This window comes from Cynara cardunculus (genome assembly GCF_001531365.2).
Source record: "Cynara cardunculus var. scolymus isolate 2C chromosome LG 10, CcrdV1, whole genome shotgun sequence".
NCBI classification, from domain to species: domain Eukaryota; kingdom Viridiplantae; phylum Streptophyta; class Magnoliopsida; order Asterales; family Asteraceae; genus Cynara; species Cynara cardunculus.
In genome coordinates, this window is record NC_037537.1 from 24,825,948 (window position 1) to 24,846,930 (window position 20,983).

Here is a 20,983-nt window from a genome sequence, read left to right on the forward strand (position 1 = left end):
TCAAACATATATATTTTATTCAAAAATAAAAACATTATCACTTTCTCAAAATCACATAAAGCCATATTATAATATCGACTGAGATAAAGAATAAAATGAAATATTAAAATCATGATGCATCTCGCTGCATTGCGCGAGTACGCTTCTAGTATTAAAAAAGAAGAGTTATAGTTTTCTTGAAAAAATTAATTTTAAGAGATCCAAAATTTAAACAAATGGTACAATGTATTTATGCACATAGGGGCTGTTTGCCAATTGATGAATAGTTTGATGCAGAATAATCAAGTGGTCAAATGATTTAGAGGCACTCATGATATATTGCATAATGAAATATAAATAACATTCTTAAACTTAAAAAACTCGGATTTGGTCCTTCACGTTTGTCATTATCTAACGGTTTTCGTCTCTCCGTCTAACCGTCGTTAATTTTGTTCGTTAAATCTAGTTTAACGAAGAGTATTTAGTCATTTTCTTTCTTTTCTATTAAATAAAAAAAACATATTATATGTTATTAATTATTTATTGTAAAATAAATAAAGACAAGAAAAATAATAGGAACCCCACCTAAATACTATTACTTTCTCTTTGTTCTCTTTCTCTCTCCTATCCACCCCAAAAGAAGTCCCGATCACGTATAAACAAAACCATCGCCCCTCCATTTTTTATCCGTTGGCAAATAACCAACTTCGCCCCCTATATTTTCCACTCATGTTATCAAACAAAACCCTCGATTTTTTAACTGGAAGAAAAGACCCACCAACGTCAATAAACCCATCGTTGGGGCGTTCGTCGCGGGGAAAAGAATAGAGTTGTGGGCTTTGTATCTATCGATAGTGTTTATTGGGTGGGTTGGTCGGATGAAGTTTGCTGATGGGGTTTGTTGGCAGAGGCCTCCATTCTTTTCACACACACACAGAGAGAGAGAGAGAGAGAGATGGCTATCAGTGATGGTAGATGTTTGGTAAACAATGTGCTAAAAACGAAACAAGTTTTTATTTTCATGAACTTTTACATACATCTGATCACTTTCACATGTATGAATTTATTAAAGTTTCAGTAACAATGATAAAAACATGTATATAAAGTAGTTGAATATATTGTTCTCATCTTCTCACTGGAATCCACTCATATATATATATATATAATGTTATATGTAAGCAGTTTGAAAGTTTAAACATCAAATCAGTACTTCAATCAACATATTCGACAAACTCGTAAGGTTTAGTTTTAAACCAAGTCAGGCAATTAAACTGTCTAGACCATAAAAAATGACCTGATTTGATTTGATTTGACCAGTTTTTTTAATCAACGGTTATTATAAACACCCCGACATCCCTATATAAAATCAACATAATTCATAACGAAATATATATATATTTTTTTAGTTTTTAGAGTAAATTACGACTTTCATCCCTGTTGTTTGTTAATAAATGTGATTGTTTTCCCTATGATTTAGAAATTGTAATTTTCGTTCATATGGTTCATAATTTATTCTATTTTCGTCTCTGAACTAGTTCCTATTTTTAAGAATAAATGATCAAAACAATAAAGAATTGTAAGCCATGGAGACAGAAACAATGATAAATTATAAATCATAAGGACGAAAATGACGATATATTATAAATAATAGGAATGAAACCTGTAATTTCTAAACCACAAGGATAATAATCGTAAATTTTAATAAACCATAGGGACGGAAAACGTAATTTACTTTTTAAAATTTAAACCGATAAACGAGCAGAAAGGCCAACTCCAAAGCCCACTTAACGAAGCCCAAATCAGCACACCCAATTCCGGCTGCGCCTAGATTATTTCATCCGATCGACCCGTAATCCCGCTGCATCCTTGCCTCTTCCGTGGTTTCTAGGTCATCGATTCTCCGTACCTGCTTTTGCGCGAATACTCTCACTTTATCATCGATCAGGCAAGTCTATAATAACTCGATTTGATTCCTTTGTCGATTGCATCGTAGAAATTTAATTTAATGTCTAGGTTTATTGTTTGTAGAGTTAGATCGTAACAAGTCCATAGTTATGCAGCGTCTTGTTTGATTGTTCTTTTGCTAGAGGATATATGGAGTGTAACGTTTACGAGCTCTATTTTCTGGTCAAATTGCATCTCAATCTGTATTGCAAGTTTCTCGATCTGTATACTGTATTTTGGTTTCGGAAATATCTGTTTAGATTTGAGTTAAGAGTCTTGTTTGAATTCTGGGATGGAATTGAACTTTGTGAGCGTGATGAGTTACAGGTGTCATCGAGCTTGTGTTGGAAATGGGTCGCCAGATGCTATTGAGCTAAAATTAAAAAAAGTGGAATAAAATTGATGACATGCTTGTATTATGGGTGTGAAATTGTTAATTTTCATTTCTTTATCAAGGGTTTGGGTGTTTGTCCTAATTACGATTGATTGGGTATGAGTTTGATTCATTGACTCAGCCGGTGCTGCAAGATGTATGTTAAGCATGAGTGTAGATAGATGGAAATTTGGCCAATCATTGATGGTCCGTTTATATTAGTGTGTATGTGCACTTTTTCAGAAAGCTATAGTTTATGGTAATGCCTCTGATTCAAATTAGTGGCTTTGCTTGTTCAATGAATCCATGTTATGAGATGCATGTTTTTAGGGGGATTTGGTAGGCTGCACCGGACAGAGCAGAACACCCTGTCAGAACACCCTGTCCCATGTTTGGCGTGGCTTTATGTGGAACAGACAGGAACTAACTTGGACAAATGTCGAGCACGCCTGTTCCCTCCTATCCATGGAACTAAGGGGCTGTTTGGTTGGTTTTCCATTATGTCCTATACGGATAAAGCTGTCCGTATGGATTAATATGTCTATATAGATTGAGAAGGTTTTTATGTGGAAGGGTGTTCTCATAGATGAAAGGAGCGTGTTTTTTAAGAGGGCCAAGTTGTAAAAAAACTTGGCTTTCTGCATAAAGCTCTGCATAGAAGCTTACTGAATAAGCCACTTTCTATATCATTAAGCCACTACCAAACAATCATGTATAGCTGACCGAATAAGTTGGGAGTCCCATTAAGGTCATTAAGCTACTAACAAACAGGCCCTAAAACAAACAGGTCTTAAGTGGAACAAGACCTAATGTACCATTACACCCCTCAAGCTAATACACCTCTCTTCTCTTTAAAGCCTCTCATACTGAAATCGAAGGCTTTGAAATCAAAGATCGTCTCAGGTTATCGTCTCAAGTAATCGCCTCATTTTTCATGCATCCCTCTTCAGGTAAACCCTAGATCGATCGATTTTGATGATCTGTCTGCATAAATCGATTTCGGTTTTCTCTCTGATCCGTCTCGACTTTTGGTTTCTCTCAGATTTCAGTATTCTCTCTGATATTTTGTTCTATCTGCATAAATCGATTTTTGTTTCTGTGATCTGTTTTCTCTCATTGTTTTCTGTTTTTATTTGGTTTACCTTTGTTCATATGAATCACCTGTCTATACGAATTACCTTTGTTACTTTTTTAATATGCAACTTACATATCTACAATATCAAAAATGCAATCCTGTCGATTATTGTAATTTTGTTCAGATTGAGGATGAGTTTTATCATGAGCTATGAACATGTCGATTATTTTAAATTTGTCATATGCTTTACTACAAAATATGAATCACTTGATTTTCTAGCATAAATCAATCGTTGTTAATGCGATTGTTTATCAGGTAAAAAAACACTAAAAAACTCACTGGGGTTAAATTGGTCATTTAACCAGTCCTTTCACGTCTTACCAAATGCTGAACAACTGTCTTGTTCTGTCATGTCTGCGTACTAAACACACCCTTAATTAGCTTTCTAGTCCATAATTGTAGTCCACTGTACAAAAGATAATTATTTTGTATACAAAAAGCCTCTTTACATGGAAAATATACAACTGTCGTTATTTTTACTAATTAGGGTTAATCTCTCTAGAACTGCAAATTACATAAGTAGGCCATTGTGAAAATCGGGTGATAACATCGTCTAACTTGTAAATACCCTTTCTCCAGCTTGGGTATAATGTACAAGCATCCAAACATGAACTAAGTGGCTCAAAATTTGTATTCCAGTTCTAGAAATGCATCTTTTTCTCAGGGACAATCTGATCTAATTTTCTCACTTTATTCTATGAGTGAAGAATTAATTCTGTTCGTGTCATTTAGTTGGATGTGTGTTTAATTTGCAATAAATAGGAACGACTGTTGTCATTCTCCATTTTCATCAACAATGTTTCCTTAAACCACACAAGAACGGTTACTCCTAAACGTTGAAGATGGACCACTATTCATATTTTAGGAACCCAGGATTCATTTTCTATACCATCAATGTGTTTGTATCTTTTCAGGTTACATTAACTTGGACTGTTATTGAGTTGATAGAGATCTGATCTGTGTTGGTGTTTTTTATTTTATTACAAGTTTTACCATCTTCCTATAAGCTTTTAGAAAAGGCCATAAAAACCAGACCAAACCAACCCAATATATCCCATTGAAAGTCAAAGTAGCGTCTGAAGGTGGGATGGACGCAGACCTGCCATCTACTCCAAAGGCCATTTATTGCTTTAACTTCAGGGATAATATCCAGAAGCATGTCCTCATTTTTATAGTTCTTTTGTATTTTGTTTACTTTCTTATCTGTGTGACAAACTTGAAAATCTTGATATCAAGATTGAATTTGGTTTATATTTATCTTTCTCTTTTAGTCACTTTTAGAAACTAATTGTTGACTGGTGATGCACAACAAACATTCGGATTGGTAATGCATCGGTTATCAGTTGTGGGTTGAGTTAAACTGCTTACTACTGGTTCATAATTATTTGATTTTATTGCAAGATGTTAATTGTGACCAGTTCTACTCTACATTAGAAGTGCTTTGTTCTTTGTGATATACAAACATAATATATTTCATCGTTCGACATACATATTTTTAAGTATAAGAAGTGAAATCGATTTGAAGACTTTTACTAATGAAAATTGGTACTTATTTATTCGATTTATATTTCATGACTTGAACTATTGTTGTTACATGATACGTATTACTATTATCATCTATGTTGCTTTGTTAATTTGTTAAAGCTTTAGGGCTATTTGTTTTTTTCTTCACTAAGTGGCGTTCAGATAAATGATATTTGTTTGGAGTAAATGCTAACTGCACAAATGTTGTTTCTTTTTTATGCTTAATGAACAATCTAAATGACAGAAAATTGTACTTTTAACATTCTATGAAATATAATTATAAAACAAGATTTATTGATAATTGATAAAATAGTTTGAGCAACATGTTTCCCCGATTCATGAGAAGGCCGTTGGAGGTGTTAACAACATCCACAACTGTTTCTTATAACTATATTTCAAGGTAAATAGCTCATAATAAAACATGAATTTACTGTACACAATATTCTAATAACATGACATTCTTGGCTCTACTAAAACGATACAAGTAATAAAGTACATTATGGATGTGTTCTTGCTGCAATATGTACCAATGTTGAAAGGTTGCTTATGCACATTTTCAGTCACTGAAGTTGTTGCCTGCTCTGTGTGTGAATTTCTTGCTTGCATCCCATTCTTGTGAAATCCAGAAAAATGTTCCCCGATGAAGCCTCTATTAAATACTCTATTGGTTTAGTCCCGACTCCTGATTTGCGATTTGTCCCGGTGCCAAATGCATCTGTAGAGCACAAAACACCCTGGTGAACAGCTTAGCTTACAGCACAGCGTGTTCGCCACCACACTGGCTGGCTGGTGCATTGCCCCTTTGAGTGAAGAAGAGAAGGGCCTATAAAGACATGCCACACTTGAGGCCTTACCAAAACAAGCACTCTACTCTTTGGGGTATATGTCAGGTTTGTGTTCTTCTCATCCCTGACCTGTAGGATCCCACATCGGTTGGGGAAGGGAACTAAGGTTGCTTTAAAAAGGGACTGGATACATCCTCTATCTGGCGCGTTTTAAACCGTGAGTTCAAGTGTGGACAAAACGGACAATATCTGGTACGATTGGCTTGAGATGCTACAAATGGTATCAGAGCAAGGAACTGATTCCTAAACCGGACTGGTGTGCCAGCGAGGATGTTGGTCTTCCAAAAGGGATGGATTGTAAGATCTTACATGGGTTGGGAGAACTAAGATTGCCTTGTAAGGGAGGGATTGGATACCTTCTCTATCAGACGTGTTTTAAAACCGTGAGTCCAGGTGTGGATAAAGCGGACAATATTTGGTACGGTTGGCTTGAGATGTTACACGACCCTACCTTTGAGTGACATACATCGAGTTCATTTGGTTTGGTTACATTCATACACTCTTAACATTAGGGAAAATTTAAAATGTGATATTTATACTGCAGGATGTCGGACGAGGCACCTTTTAGACCGAGAGAACAGCTCATTGAGAAGCAAAGATTGTTTCAAAGCATCCACAAACACACTCATCTGAAAGGTCCTGTGGACAAGCTCACATCCGTTGCCATTCCTCTCGCTCTCGCGGGTTCTTGTTTGTTTCTCATTGTGAGTTCCCTACTTTCTCCAAAACAACTTTTGGCATGTGTGTGGCAATGTTCTCTTATAACACATTTGCATATTTTTATTTAGGGACGGGGAATCTATAACATGTCTCATGGAATCGGAAAGAAAGAATGAGAATCTGAAGTTTTTTCCCCAATGAAGGCACATAAACAGTTTACTACTTTTGAATTCCCTTTTCGTATTAGACTCTCGCGTTGTTCGAGTTTCTGGTTTTATGAACTTTGAATAATTATGTGGTAGCAGACGTGTTGCTAGCAACGGTGGTCTGATATCGGTCATCATTTATTTGTTTGGCAGCGGGTTGAACCTGCACCGCTGCATTTTGACGTTATATTTTCTGTTCTTTTAGCATGAATGTGAATGGTAAGGGCTTAGCTTGATGGCCATCTCTTGGGTCAATAAGGGTAGTTCGTTTTACTCCCCAAGTTCGCATTCTCGTTGGGTGCAAAAACTCCTGTGGTCATGCCAACCCCCATAGAGGGCATTGCCGGTTTAGGTCTATGTGGCGGCGGGCCCTGATCATGTGGATTAGTGCACCTTCCGGTTTCCTTAACCACTCAAACCTGTTGGGGTCTTTGCAATACAAGTTATGTTGGTCTTGAACCTAAGGGGTCGTTTACTAAATGCTTACCGAGCAAGCGCTTACCATGTGTCAATTACCTTATCGAGTGAGCATGGCAAGGACCAAGATTTTACCCGGTAAAAGGCATAGCAACGGTTGAGAATTTGTTAGGTGAGGGAAAATACTCTTACCCGGTAAAAGGCATAGCAAGGGTTGAGAATGTAGAAATGCCTTGCACATTTTTGTAAACTTGATTTTCATATAACAAAATATCTTTATGCAAATTTGCTTAAGGATCCACATTTGTATAAAGAATTTACAAAAACCCATTTACATAGTTTTTTCTTCCTACTTATTATACTTAAAATTAAAGGGATGAATTAATTAAAATAGCCCATTTTTAGGCTTTGAATTCATCTCTTAACATTTTCTATCCCGAAATTTCATAAACATGTTATTTTTGCAAGTAACAATTTTTCAACTTATGGAGGGGTGAAAATGTAAAAAAATAATTTCTGGACATGGTCCTTGAATACAGGGAGCAAACCTATAAATTAGTTCCAACACGCAAGTGACAAAGCGCCACTTGACCTTTATCTAACTTACAGATTTGGTCCATGTAAATGCGGATCATGTTTAGAATTTTTCTTACGTTTTGATTCCTCCGTGAATTGAGAAAGTGCCATTTGTAAAGGTAATGATATTTTTAAAACTTGAGAAGAGAAATAGCTAAGAGATGAATCAAAAGACTGAAAATTACTATTTCGATTAATTTCCCAAAAGAGTAATCAATTTGAAAGTAAAAGAGAAAAGTTATGTACATGGAAGGAGATAAGGAAGCTATGTTGTTGTATTAAAGAAGATATAAGATCACCATCTCCCACCACTTCTTCCTCCTCAAACCAAAGTGCAACCCAACACAACTTAAATTGTATGGGTTGGTCAAATTGATACTTTGGTACATCAAAATATGTTTTTAGTTTTGAAAATTTTGTTTTCTCTATTCATAACTTTTTTTTCATCATCAATCGTTTGGTAGAGCTTACTCGGCTTCTTAAATACTAAATATATCCTATTCAACTATTTTACTCGGTTTGTATATATGTTCACATTTACTGAATATATATACAAAGAAGTTACATAGAAATAAAAAAATATCGAAAACATAGGTATTTGAAGATGGTACATGATGGTGTAATTTTCTAATGTACATATTAATTGAGACTTTACAATTATATTAATACCAAAAAATAAAAGGATATTGGGTTCATCGGATTGAGTTTGGGTTCGAACAATCATAACCCATATCCAATCCTATGCCTATGGTTTGAAGATTTTACAACTCGATTACATATCGGGTTGCTTCGGGTTAGGTTGGGGTGGCCGGGGTTTTGAGCACTCTTAATTGTGTTATTAAACTATAAGGGGCAAACATGAGCATTTTCAAAGTTAATACCTAACTTTAATAAACAAGTAAAAGTACAGGGACCAAAAATTCAACATGCCAAAAGATACTCAACTCGCTCGCGCTATTAAGATCGTCGTCTGGTAAAAATCCGCTCAAACCCACGACAGTCACCGGCTCCATTTTCATCCAAGCGAAAGAGCTCTCATCATAGCTGCGATAGAACCTCATCAATGGTGGTTTTAGACTTCAACACTGATATTTCACTGTTTTCTGTCTGAGAATTTGGTTTCCTCCGCCGTTAACATGCGGTCAAAAGACAAAATTTCCTACTTCTACGATGGTATGTTTTTCAAGCTCCTTTTTCTCTATCTGTATATGCACGTACCATTGTCGAGAAAATATTCTTGCAGTATCCTGATTCAGTTCTTCTAGATCCTTTTCAACTTATTTTTGATTGTTTTGCCTGATAATCCCAAACCCTAGAACTTTATGTACTGGTGAGATAGCTGTTTGTTTTTAACAGGGACGAAAACGAATAGTTTTCTCTGCGTATGAGAGCTGCGATTATTTTGCTAACAATTGGTTATGAAAATGATTGTGAAAATTGGGGTAATCTACTTTTGCAGGGGATGTTGGTAATGTTTATTTTGGACCGAACCATCCAATGAAGCCGCATCGGTTATGTATGACTCATCATCTGGTGCTTTCGTATGAACTTCACAAGAAGATGGAAATTTATGTTAGCTTTTCTGTCTAGTCTTTGGTTTCTGGTACTGAGGTTGATAACTTGATATGTTTCGTTGATGATATATAATGTGTGATATTAATACAGAGGCCTCATAAGGCATATCCAGTGGAGCTAGCTCAGTTTCACTCGGCCGATTATGTGGAGTTTTTGCAGCGGATAAACCCAGATACCCAACATTTGTTTCCAGAGGAAATGGCAAAGTGTAAGAAATTTGTTTGGACGGCTTCTGGATAATACTAAGCAGATGTTTGTAATGCCTGATTTAAAGGAGATTTAGCATTTCTATTTCGGGCAAGGTCTAAATGTTTTATCATGGTGTGAAGAGACATAATTTACTTGGAAAATCATAGGTTTAAATTTCATTGTTCTGTTTTGGTGTTATTGGATCTTTCAATAGTATTGCTCGTAACTGTTCCCATGTCTTTGAAGATTCATCAACCTTCATGAAAATAGATGTACCAAATTGACTGCTTGAGTTACTTTTTTGTTCCGAACATCCTTTCATATATGGTCTGGGTGGTAATGAGCTTGGCTGTTCCATTGCATAGCATAATCATGTCAGTACAGCTTTTGCATGTCTCTATGTGCTAACAAGAAGTAGTTCACCAAAAGTTTACGTATGCAAAAGTTCACTACAAAGAAAGCCAAATGCAGGTGTCTTGTTTTCACACAAGTGTATGAATGTGACTTAGTGTGGACACCGATGACTTCCCTGGTGTCAGGTCCTACAAGTATATTAGTTTGTCCTCTCTGTGTTTCTTTTTTTGATCCCTGTTAAGGATATTAATCTCAATTACTTGCACCTAATACACCTATTAAGACTTGTTACACTGTCAATTTCTATCTAACCTTATTCGATATTCAGTTAAACTTGGAGAAGATTGTCCTGTCTTTGATGATTTGTTTGAGTTTTGCCAAATATATGCTGGCGGAACAATTGGTAAGTTTCAGCTCAAAGAGTATTTTAGTTAAAAATACAATTTTCATGCATACATTGTATTTATCCTTGCTAGCAGATGCTGCACGCAGATTAAATAATCAGCTTTGCGACATTGCCATAAATTGGGCTGGGGGATTACACCATGCCAAAAAGTGCGAGGCGTCTGGATTTTGTTATATCAATGACTTGGTTTTGGGCATTTTGGAGCTTCTCAAGTATCATGCACGTGTTCTGTATATTGATATAGATGTTCATCATGGTGATGGTGTAGAAGAAGCCTTTTACTTCACTGACAGGTAACAGGATTTTCACATTCTGTAGTTTCACACCGACAATAAAATAGATATTTATGGAAGATTCAATTATAATTTATCAAAATGTGAGTGAAAGTTTGGGATAAGTAGCTTCATCTCCTGAGTAACATGATTTGGTTGCCTCATAGTCGTAGTATCTCCTTCCATTTTTCAAACAATGTTAGTAGAGAAACAATTTTAATGGATGTTGTTAGAAACATATTGGAATTTAGACGACTGACCATATATCAATATGTTAAAATAATCACTGTTATACTTATTTTACACCCATTTTGTCTCTGGCACAAGTTCTAATTTGTGATACTCTAACTTGTCAGGGTAATGACTGTTAGTTTTCACAAGTACGGAAATATGTTCTTTCCTGGATCTGGTGATGTTAAGGTACTTGACACTCCCCTGTTTTTTGTATAGTTACTATTTGGAGTTTGAACTGTTCACAGTGTGTTTTAGCATGTGCTGCTTATTTTTTGTGGAGTTGATAATACCAGCGATGCTAATGTAAAGGGGTTGCTAATGGATCAGTGGTCTACCAGGCTTAACACTTGTGCATGAGATCCTACATTTGTCCCTGAGGCAGACTAGAAATACCCTTTCACCTGTCACAATGGAAACCGATTTTTTTTTTCCTGGTTGGCAGGAATTGGTTGTGTGATTGGACCTTTGGAAGCAAGCCATTAAAATTTTGCTTTCCTTGTATGTGTTTCATTATATCAAGGCAATCAATCCCTTCTGCAGTGCACAATAAAATAGGTTGCCATCTCAAGTTCTCTATTCTCTTCTCCATCCATATTCTAAGCCAACAGTTGTGTGTTCTCTTTCCTCGTTTCTGGTGCCCATGTCCATGTTTGAGGTGAAGTTTATGGCCAAAGTGGCATACCAAGCTATTATATTGTTTATGTATTAACTATTCTTCTTTTTGCATCCTTGTTTGTATGGATTTCATTAGAGTTTCATTTATTTATATCATTCCTGTTGATTCTCCGTCATTTTGTGATTCCTTCTTTAGGTCACATTGCATCTAGTAAATGGGACCTGGTCACATCTTCATTTCTTCTCACAACATATAAATGGTACCTACACAATAAAATGGCAAATGACTAGATGAGTAGAAGCTAGAATCTTTTGAAAAAAATATAGCTACAGTATAATTTAGTGCAAGCAATTATCAACACAGTGGACTATGTAGTAATGGAAGGTTCTCTGTGAATTATATATCCAGATTTGAGCTAAATAATGATATAGATGGGTTAGAAAACGAATCTCAGGTTTATTTGATTTGGATAAGAATGTTTCTGCAAATGTTTGTTTGGCATTCTTGACATATGAGAGGTAGTATGAATCATGAATTCATGATAATGATAAATTTCTTCAACTGAAACTGTGGTGATACCATACCGTGGATATTTTTGTGTTGGCAACTTGAAGTGATTATTTCTTAATCCTAAGAGGTGATTTTGTCTTTATCATAGTTAAAGATCATAGCTAGAATGTGGGCGTTGTGAGTATGACTCATTTGGAGCTCATTATGAAGCCAGAATTAAAACGAAAGTCATGGATCTTATTTGTGTTGTAGGAAATTGGTGAACGAGAAGGAAAATTCTATGCGATTAATGTCCCTTTGAAGGATGGCATAGACGACACGAGTTTTACTCGATTGTTTAAAACCGTAAGTTTCAAGTAGAAGAAGTATCAGAACTTAGACGTCTTTCCTGTTTTTCATTATAATGATGGCACTGATATAAGGCTGGATTTCAATGTCTGAATTTTGTAGATCATCACGAAGGTTGTTGAAACATATCAACCAGGTGTGATAGTTCTCCAGTGCGGGGCAGATTCACTTGCTGGGGACCGGCTGGGCTGCTTCAACCTCTCTATAGATGGTGCTAGTCTTATTGTAATTAAAACCTACTTGGTTATTGTTTTCAGTGCATTCACATTGCATCAATTAACTTGGATATCTTTAGCATGTCCAAGTAACAGATGAATTGGCTTATGCTGAATTACTTACTTCTTGTTACTTTTGAACTGCTTCTTACAGGACATGCAGAATGTGTTAGGATTGTAAAAAAATTTAATTTGCCTCTGCTGGTAGGTTTATTTTCTAATGAAATCTGCCTTGTGTTCTAAGCTGTTATCTATTAGAAACTAATATGGCAGGTTTTCGTGCAGGTAACTGGAGGTGGAGGATATACCAAAGAGAATGTTGCTCGGTGTTGGACTGTTGAAACCGGAGTTCTTTTAGACACGGAGCTTGCTAATGGTATATATTTCTATCATAATTGTTTCATGTGCTACTTGGGTTACAAGGTCTTTTAATATTTTTATCCCAGATTAGCACCATATCACTATTTTTTTGCAAAGTTTTTTGCTTCATTAAGAAAGATTAAAAGATAAGAGGCATAAATGCAGAATCATATTCTTTTGGTTGAAAGCAACCATTTCTTTTGCTTTTGATTCTAGATAGAAAGTTACTTTCTTTTAATCCAATTTATTTCATTTGTCCTTTGTGGTTGCCATTCCCATGATACGAGGGTTATGTTAGAGTGCTAGCTGTTTGGGGTTGAGATGTGAAATGAAACTGAATGTGATAAATGCACTGCTTAATAAAATTCTGATGCTGTCTTATCCACGATTGATGAGTTTACAAGTTATGCAAATTTGTAATTTGATTGGAATCAAGTCAAAATGATTACATGTTCTCCTTGCATTCCTTTCTGGTGGTATTTTGTAGAAGCTGGTGTATGGTTCTCCTTCATCTGTCTCCTTTGCGTATGTTTGTTTGTGTTACTTAACTTGTTAATGTCTGTCTCTCTTTCCTATCTAATTCACTTCTATTTGTTATAATTTTCTCCTTGTTGATGGAAGTTGCAATGCTTGTAGAATCGTCCACTATTGCATATTTATATTAAGTCCGAATATTTGTCATCTGCTTTCTTTACTTTAGCAATGAATTTTCTGTAGCTCGGTTGTGGTGATCATTTCCTTGTATATCTAGAACTTCTACGTCGTCCTTCTGTTTCTATAACTCAAGATGCATGATTGATGTCTTCACATCATAGGTTCTGCTATATGTTTGATTTCACTTTAATGTGGTCTATTTCTTTATCAATATCTCAATAGGGGCCGATTCAAATAAAAATGCTAAATATCGTGAGAAGGTAAGAAGGGAAGGTTCATATGTGAATCATTGAAAAAATCTCTATGGATATGCTTATGTGAACTGACATTACAAATTATTCATATAGGTTCACATATGCATCTTCAAATAGATTTTAACCTTCCCTTCTTACCTTCTCACGATATTTAGCCTTCTTATTTGAGTCTCTCACTATCTCAATATGTTTTATTTAACACTTGGTGGATATGACATTTCTAAGGACAGAGTTACTGGAGACGTGGGACTAAGGTAGTAGACTTGGGTGTTTGGGGAACCTGTAGCTAGGGCTGTAAAGGAACCGAACGAACACGAACGGAGGCTTGTTTGTGTTCGTTCATTTAACTTAACCGAAGAAATGAACGAATACGAAACAAACGATTTTTTTTGTGTGTTCATGTTCGTTCGTTAAGAAAACATGCTTGTTTGTGTTTGTTTATGTTCGTTCGTTTACGAACGCGAAATGAACGATTTTTTTTGTGTTCATGTTCGTCCGTTAAGAAAATATGCTTGCTTGTGTTCGTTTATGTTCGTTAAGATGCTAAACGAACAAACACAAATATACTAAAAGCAACCACCATTACTCATCGTTTCGTTCCTAAAAAATAACATAACGAAATGAAAAACCGAGTAAATAGGAGAGATAAAAAAGGAATTCTGAAATATATTTCACATATTAATGTCATAATATATAAATGTATTTATATATAAATGAACGAACAAGACCATTGTTCATGTTCGTCCACTTAACTAAACAAACCAAAAAAAACGTGATCATGTTCGTTCTTTATTAAATAAATAAACATAAAAGAACTTCCTGCCGAATGCTTCGCTGAACGTTCGGTTCGTTTGCAGCCCTACCTGTAGCTAGTGTGGATAGGAAGAAGGGAGCTAGAGAGGTATATGGTGGGTCAGGGGGAGGGTTGGGGAGCTGATTATATGAAGGGTTGTGTTTGTTTCATTACTTTTTATATGTTTCATTGTGCCTGTTCCAATTTCTTTCTTTTCCTGCAAATGCTACCATTTACTTGTCTTTGGTCTTTTTCTCTCTTTTCACCCACACTTTTTTCTTTGGGGCACTGACCCTGCTTTCGAGTGGGGATATACCAGGTTCATTTGATTTGGTTATTTAACACAATTGGTGGATCTACATCCTTTGTCCACTATAGGGATGACATTTATCTGAAATTACTTTGTTTCATGTGAACTAAACCTCTTCCTCCTTTTGCAGAGATCCCAGACAATGACTATATCAAGTATTTTGCTCCAGAGTGTTCGTTAAGGATTCCAAGTGGTCATATTGTAAGTCATTTCCTTCTTTCCTTATTCTGTTCGGTTATCTGGATTTGAGCAATTCTGAGTTTTCATTTTACTTGCGGTATTTTCTAGAGAATGTGGTGTCTGCATACTGTGTAGGCTTTTATATCATACCAGTCTCATATGGTGATGCTCTTGATCATCATTTATTTCGGATATTTAGCCATATGACCTTCATGATTTAATTTTTTAAATCCATGACCTCCTGATCTACTAGGGAAAAATGGCTCCATGCTCATGAGAAGGTCATGGATTTGATTAAAAATGAGTTTTTAGGTTATTTTCCAAAATGACGCTGATTTGTTTGTTGCTGGGTTGGACAGGAAAATTTCAACAGCAAGTCCTACCTAGGCACCATAAAGATGCAAGTTATGGAAAATCTACGTTGCATCCAACATGCCCCAAGCGTACAAATGCAAGAGGCAAGTAGTATAAAAACAAACTCGAGTACTAGGATAATTATCGTAGTTACACATGAAATACCTTCTTGTTCACATCTATCTTGCTTGATTGATGGTGAAACACTTCCATTATGCAATTATTTTGGCATAGAGGGGTATGAGTTAATTTATTGTTTCTAACTTTTCGACCAAGTATCAATTGAGAAATTTTTTAAAAATGGCATGATTGTGGTGACGGTAGTAGAAAGACGAGATCACCTCAATGACTTGTATTCACACCGTCCCATGAAAATTACGACAATTTCCAGGATGTTGAAAGAAAAGTGCAGCCTTTCCCTTTCCGAGAAGTTTCCTAGTTAAAATTGTAAACAGGATTGTAACCATAGGATTTGGCTTTTGGATGACCAAACTCTCAGGGTGTGTTTGGTACATAGGACATGACAAGCGAGGATAGAACAAAAACTTGTTGTCCCACATTTGGTGTGACATTTAGAACAAAAATCAGATTGGTAAATTACTAAACTACACATGCCAAATTCAAACCCTTAAAACCTTGAACAATTCTTTTAACCCGCCTACCTCACTCTCGGCCCGTCCATGACATGTGTAGTCCTGTCCCATCTGTGTATGAAACGTGCCCATAGTTTTAAGAAATGATGTTTTATTCAAAGAGCTCTTAAATTTATGACAGATACTTGAATAATCAACATTTTTCCCCTTAAACAATGACTTTATTTAGATTGACATGATGGATTAAGTAAATAGGATCTGTGGTTGATTGCAGGTTCCACCTGATTTCTATATCCCTGATTTTGATGAAGACGAGAGGAACCCTGATGAACGAGCAGATCGTAAGTATACAAACCCTAAAACAGCAAAAACTTGGGGCCGTTTTTGCAGGTCTTTTAATCGTTGCTTTTGTTTGCAACAGAGCACACACAAGACAAGCAAATTCAACGTGACGATGAATACTACGAAGGAGACAACGACAACGATCATAACATGGAGGACGTTTAGAAACTGCTGGCATCAGTAGTTGTATTTTGATTTAGGGTATAGATAGAATATCAGAAGAAAGATTAGGGTTTGATGATTTTAAGTCATTTGGAATTACAAAGAAACAATCAAATCCATACAAAATCTTGTTTTATGTTGCTTTTTGTTAGTTGTAAATCTACTTGCAGATTTGTTGTCAGTAAGGATTTTCAATTGTAATTGTAAAGAGAGGATCTTTTGATTTTTGCCTTTTGTTTTGTTCAAATGGACAAACAACCAATTAGGGTTTGTCTGGTTGGTTTTCATTGAACCTTGTATGGATAAAGCTGTCAGTGTGGATTAAGAAAGTTCTTGTCTTAGAAGGGTTGTTTTTTCATAGATGAAAAGAACTACGTCTTTTTAATTGGAAAAAACAGTTTATAAAAAACTTGGTTTTCTACATAAAGCTCGTCTTCTAGAAATCTAATGAATAAACAACTTTTCATATCATTAAGTCACTACTAGACAATTATATATAATTGACCAAATAAGTTGTGAGTCCCACTAAATTGCTAACACACAAACCCATCTCACTTAAAACGGGTAGAATGAAAGTACGAATAATAAGTGCAAATCGAGTTCTATGGTTACAAATGAAGCAAAGAGGTATCCATAGAAGCAAAACAAGAATGGAGCCATCTATGATTCAGCCAAAATGGTTTCCAATAGCGATTCACATGCATCCTCCAACAAATCCAACACCTGTTCAAACCAAATCAATCCAACCCTCAAAACCTTACAACATTCTTCAATAATACATGCCTCAAAAAAATATCAGGGGCTGTTTGACAATTGCTGAATGGTTTGGTCAGAATGATTAAGAGACTCTCGTGATATAATGCAAAATAAAATATAATTGTTTGGTAATTGTGTACAATGAAATTAGGGCTCTTAATGGTTAAAAGAGATCCATGATACAAAATCATTTAGAGGGTTTTAGAACCATTAAGAGGCAAATTTTTTTTTTTGCCAAACAAGATTCATCTCTTAACGATTCAGATGTTGCCTTTTAATGGAACTATTAAGAGGACGAAGAATCAAAATTCAAAATCTTTAAGAAAAATCACCTTCAACTTCAACCGTTTTCTCATTTCAAGATTACAACATTGATTATATTATATCAAAGGGCCTTTGGTCTAGCGGTATCTGAGCCTTTTACCTAAAATCTCCATTTTCTAACCATGTGTTCCTCGTTGTGAAAAAAATGTAACTCCATTGGTTTAGTCTGTTTTTTTTTTTCATTTGCCCATCTCCGTCTACCAACGTATGATAGAAACAAATGCCACAAAAAACAGAAAACGAGAAATATAAACCAAATCAAAACCAATATATCCCACATGACGGTAGAGTCTGAAGGCAGGATGTATGCAAACTTTATCCAAAAAAAACCCGAAGAGAAATGAAAAACCTTGAATCCTCCATACAGATAAGAATTTAGATTGAAGAGAAGTTACCTTCTCAAAACCTTGTGGTCCACCATAGTAAGGATCAGGCACTTCAGTTTCATCATGTTTTTTACAGTAAGAGCACATCAACTTAACCTGCAATTATTATTATTATTATTATTATTATTATTATTATTATCATTATTATTATTATTATTTCTTTTTTTTTGATTAACCTGCATATCCAACCCACTATGCGAGCCGACTAATCCCAGGACGACTACCTGCTTTGCAGATAGCCCGGAGCCGACAAGAGGATTTTTATTCCTCTTTGGATTTGAACTTGGGACCTCCTGGTACTTTTGACCTTTGGAGCCAAACTCAAATCAATCAGTCACCACCCTTCTCCAACACTTTCAAATTCATCACACAAACCTTCTTGTATGCATCAGCTGGTAATGCCTCTCTAAAACCCCATCTCTCTAAAGCTGCAAGTATATCCTCTGCAATCCATACACAAAATTCCACTCAAAATATTCATAAAAAAATTCCATAAGTGTACTGAATACAATGAACCAAAATGTGGATGAATGAGCTTCTCCGTTTTAGTAAGGTAACGTCTGGTACGTAGACCGAATAGGATTGAATAGAACTGAACATGACAGAACTAGACTAACAAGAGAAAACGACGGGACTGAACATGACAAGTTGTCTATCTTACTAGACAAGACTAGGCGTGAAAAGTTGCTCCTAAATATTATTTAATGATTTTATATGGTGGTTACGGGTGGTGGTGTATAACTTAGAAGACCATGCTCTCCAAAGGATGGCGTCATACCCTTTTTTGCAGATTGGTTAATAAAATTCTTGTATCATGAATTAGAGGTACCATTCGGCAAAAAGGGCATGACGCCAGCGTCTTGGAGCGCGTCCACTATACCGATTCTACGGCCATCATAGAGAGGTAAATCGTGTGTATGTCCAGAGGGATAGGTTGGTGACTTGGTGGTGCCTAGAGTTGAACCTCCGACATCCTATTCATTCTGCAAAGATGTCTACCTCCTCGTACACTAACGCCACATAGACATATTGGAGATACCATATTAGATGGCAAAGGACTCTTTGTTTTTATTAACTTGGATATCCAACCCGCTATGCAAGCCGACTAATCCCAGAGCGACCACCTGCTTTGCAGATAGCCCGGAGTCACCGCATTTGAACCTCCGTGGCCACAAGTGGATTTTTATTCCTCTTTGGATTTGAACCTGGTACCTCCTGATACTTTTGACCTTTGGAGCCAAGCTCAAACCAATCAGCCACCACCCTTGTGGTTTGGCAAAGGACTTTTAATGCTTATATAATCTAAACATTGGTTCTTTAACACTCTTTAGCAGAATTAATCCCTCATTCATTAGTGAATACCCTTAAATCCATAATTTACTTTATTGGTGCATGATTTCAAGTTCAAACAACAAAAGAATGGTTATAAAAGAAGGCAAATAAGGGGCTTATTAGCTTATAGTTCATGATCACTATGCTTACAAATCTCACCTTTGTTTTGCTTGTCCATGGCAAGAATGAGATCAAATTCTTTGAAATCCGAAGGCCGTATCGGCCTCGATATCGATGTGATCTCGATACCCCTCTTTTTAGAGGCAGCTCTCATTCGTGAGTCTGCTGGATTGCCCTTCAACAAATCAAAACAAACACGATTGTCAAGGAACATAATTTAAAAACGAAATCAAAGAAATTGATGAACATATCACAAATGGGTACTCCTAAAAATCAATCTCTATTAGCAAATAAGACAACCCATGAAGATAAGTAAATTGTATTGCAAAATGAAGAAGAAATGGAGGAAACGGAAACCCATGATGAAATCAGGCAGAAACCTCATGGTAATTGATGGTACCAGCGGAATCGATGAGGAATTTGGAAGACAGATCCCTTTTCTTGACCAAGTCAGTGAAGACACCTTCAGCAGCTGGGCTTCTGCAGATATTTCCCAAGCAGACGAAGAGAACAGAGAAGGGTTTTTCGATAGTTTTATCTGTTGGAGTTGCTGAAGCCATTGATGATGATGATGATGATGATGATGTGATGATGGTTATGGGGTTTTGTTTGATTTGTGATCTGTGATGAAATAGATTTGAAGTTTGAAAAGGTGGGTGTTGATTTAGAGGAAGAAAGGTGGTTGCAAGAAAGGGGGATTTATGGGAAATTGGTAAGTGGGGGATGCATACTGACCTCATTACTTGCTGCTGTGGGTTTTGGGAGAAAGAAAAGGAGAAGGGAAAGTTTTCAAGGATTCTTTTGTTAGATTTTTTTTATTGGTATCATCGCACTTTCACCACAAAATAAATAAATCTTGAAAAAAGAAAAATGGTGATTGGAATTTCCATTTATAACAATATATATATATATATATATATATAGAGTTTATTTCTTTTACAACCTTATGCATTTGTACAACCTTTGCAACCCAATTAATTGAGATATTTATAGAAATGATTGGAGTTCATTTATTATGATTTGAATATTTATGGAATATGAATAGAGTTTATTAATTATGATTAATATTTTATATTAGAAAACAATTAATTGATTAAAAATTGAATGGTTGAGATGAGGGTTGTATAAGGTGTAAGAATGACAAAGGGTGTAGAATAACATCCCTATATATATATATATATATATATATATATATATGGGGTTGGGTTCACATAAAATCAGTCTATCTTTGTAGACACGTGAGATAACATTTTTACATTTGAAACTTTACAACAAAATGTTATATTCACAGTGTTTTACTGTAAGTTTTGAAGTGTAAAAATGTTATCCACGTGTCTCACGAAAACAATTTTGTCTCACATGATTTCAAGTCTCTCTCTATATGTGTGTGTAGAGAGTTAATTATTTGATTATACTTATCTACAGTTAGTTACACGAATTCAAACATGGAGCTTAATAAGTTATAGCTAGTTTTAAACTTGAATTTTAAGTAATATGCATCAATAAACAGTACTTCATGTGTAAAAAATGGTTTTTAAGAGTTTTTGTCAAATGTTTTATAATATGGTATAGATTAACCCAATTAACAATAGTTCCAAGTTTTGTGATTATATACTCTTTCTGATTTCAAATCCAGAGGTTAATCGTACTCTGACAACTTTATGTAAAACAGAGTTTGGTTTTTT

The 20,983-nt window shown here is 35.6% G+C and overlaps 3 protein-coding genes across 7 annotated transcripts; 2 read left to right on the plus strand and 1 right to left on the minus strand.

The window, feature by feature from the left end:
• Positions 1-1,776: 1,776 nt before the first annotated feature.
• LOC112520531 lies at positions 1,777-6,908 on the plus strand. Its single transcript, XM_025128986.1, has 3 exons — positions 1,777-1,924; positions 6,345-6,504; positions 6,589-6,908. The coding sequence occupies exons 2-3, from the start codon at positions 6,346-6,348 to the stop codon at positions 6,634-6,636; spliced, it is 207 nt and encodes a 68-aa protein (XP_024984754.1). The 5' UTR covers positions 1,777-1,924; position 6,345; the 3' UTR covers positions 6,637-6,908.
• Positions 6,909-8,656: 1,748 nt separating this feature from the next.
• Positions 8,657-16,603, plus strand: LOC112518835 (histone deacetylase 9). Of its 5 annotated transcripts, none has more exons than XM_025126588.1 (14): positions 8,657-8,832; positions 9,119-9,231; positions 9,325-9,971; positions 10,106-10,180; positions 10,257-10,476; positions 10,812-10,875; positions 12,068-12,160; positions 12,266-12,374; positions 12,533-12,582; positions 12,664-12,754; positions 14,880-14,950; positions 15,289-15,387; positions 16,151-16,217; positions 16,298-16,603. In XM_025126588.1, the coding sequence occupies exons 3-14, from the start codon at positions 9,860-9,862 to the stop codon at positions 16,381-16,383; spliced, it is 1,137 nt and encodes a 378-aa protein (XP_024982356.1). In that variant the 5' UTR covers positions 8,657-8,832; positions 9,119-9,231; positions 9,325-9,859; the 3' UTR covers positions 16,384-16,603. The 5 variants fall into 5 exon arrangements, with proteins under 5 accessions (XP_024982356.1, XP_024982354.1, XP_024982355.1 ...); XM_025126586.1 differs by having other exon boundaries at positions 9,325-9,442; XM_025126587.1 differs by having other exon boundaries at positions 8,796-8,832; positions 9,119-9,200; positions 9,325-9,442.
• Positions 16,604-16,880: 277 nt separating this feature from the next.
• On the minus strand, positions 16,881-20,110 carry LOC112518836 (putative low molecular weight protein-tyrosine-phosphatase slr0328). The gene is made up of 5 exons (XM_025126591.1): positions 19,679-20,110; positions 19,338-19,473; positions 18,222-18,289; positions 17,856-17,942; positions 16,881-17,103 (listed from the first exon to the last, which is right to left on the minus strand). Exons 1-5 carry the CDS (start codon positions 20,036-20,038, stop codon positions 17,041-17,043), a joined length of 714 nt encoding a protein of 237 aa, XP_024982359.1. The 5' UTR covers positions 20,039-20,110; the 3' UTR covers positions 16,881-17,040.
• Positions 20,111-20,983: the final 873 nt, after the last annotated feature.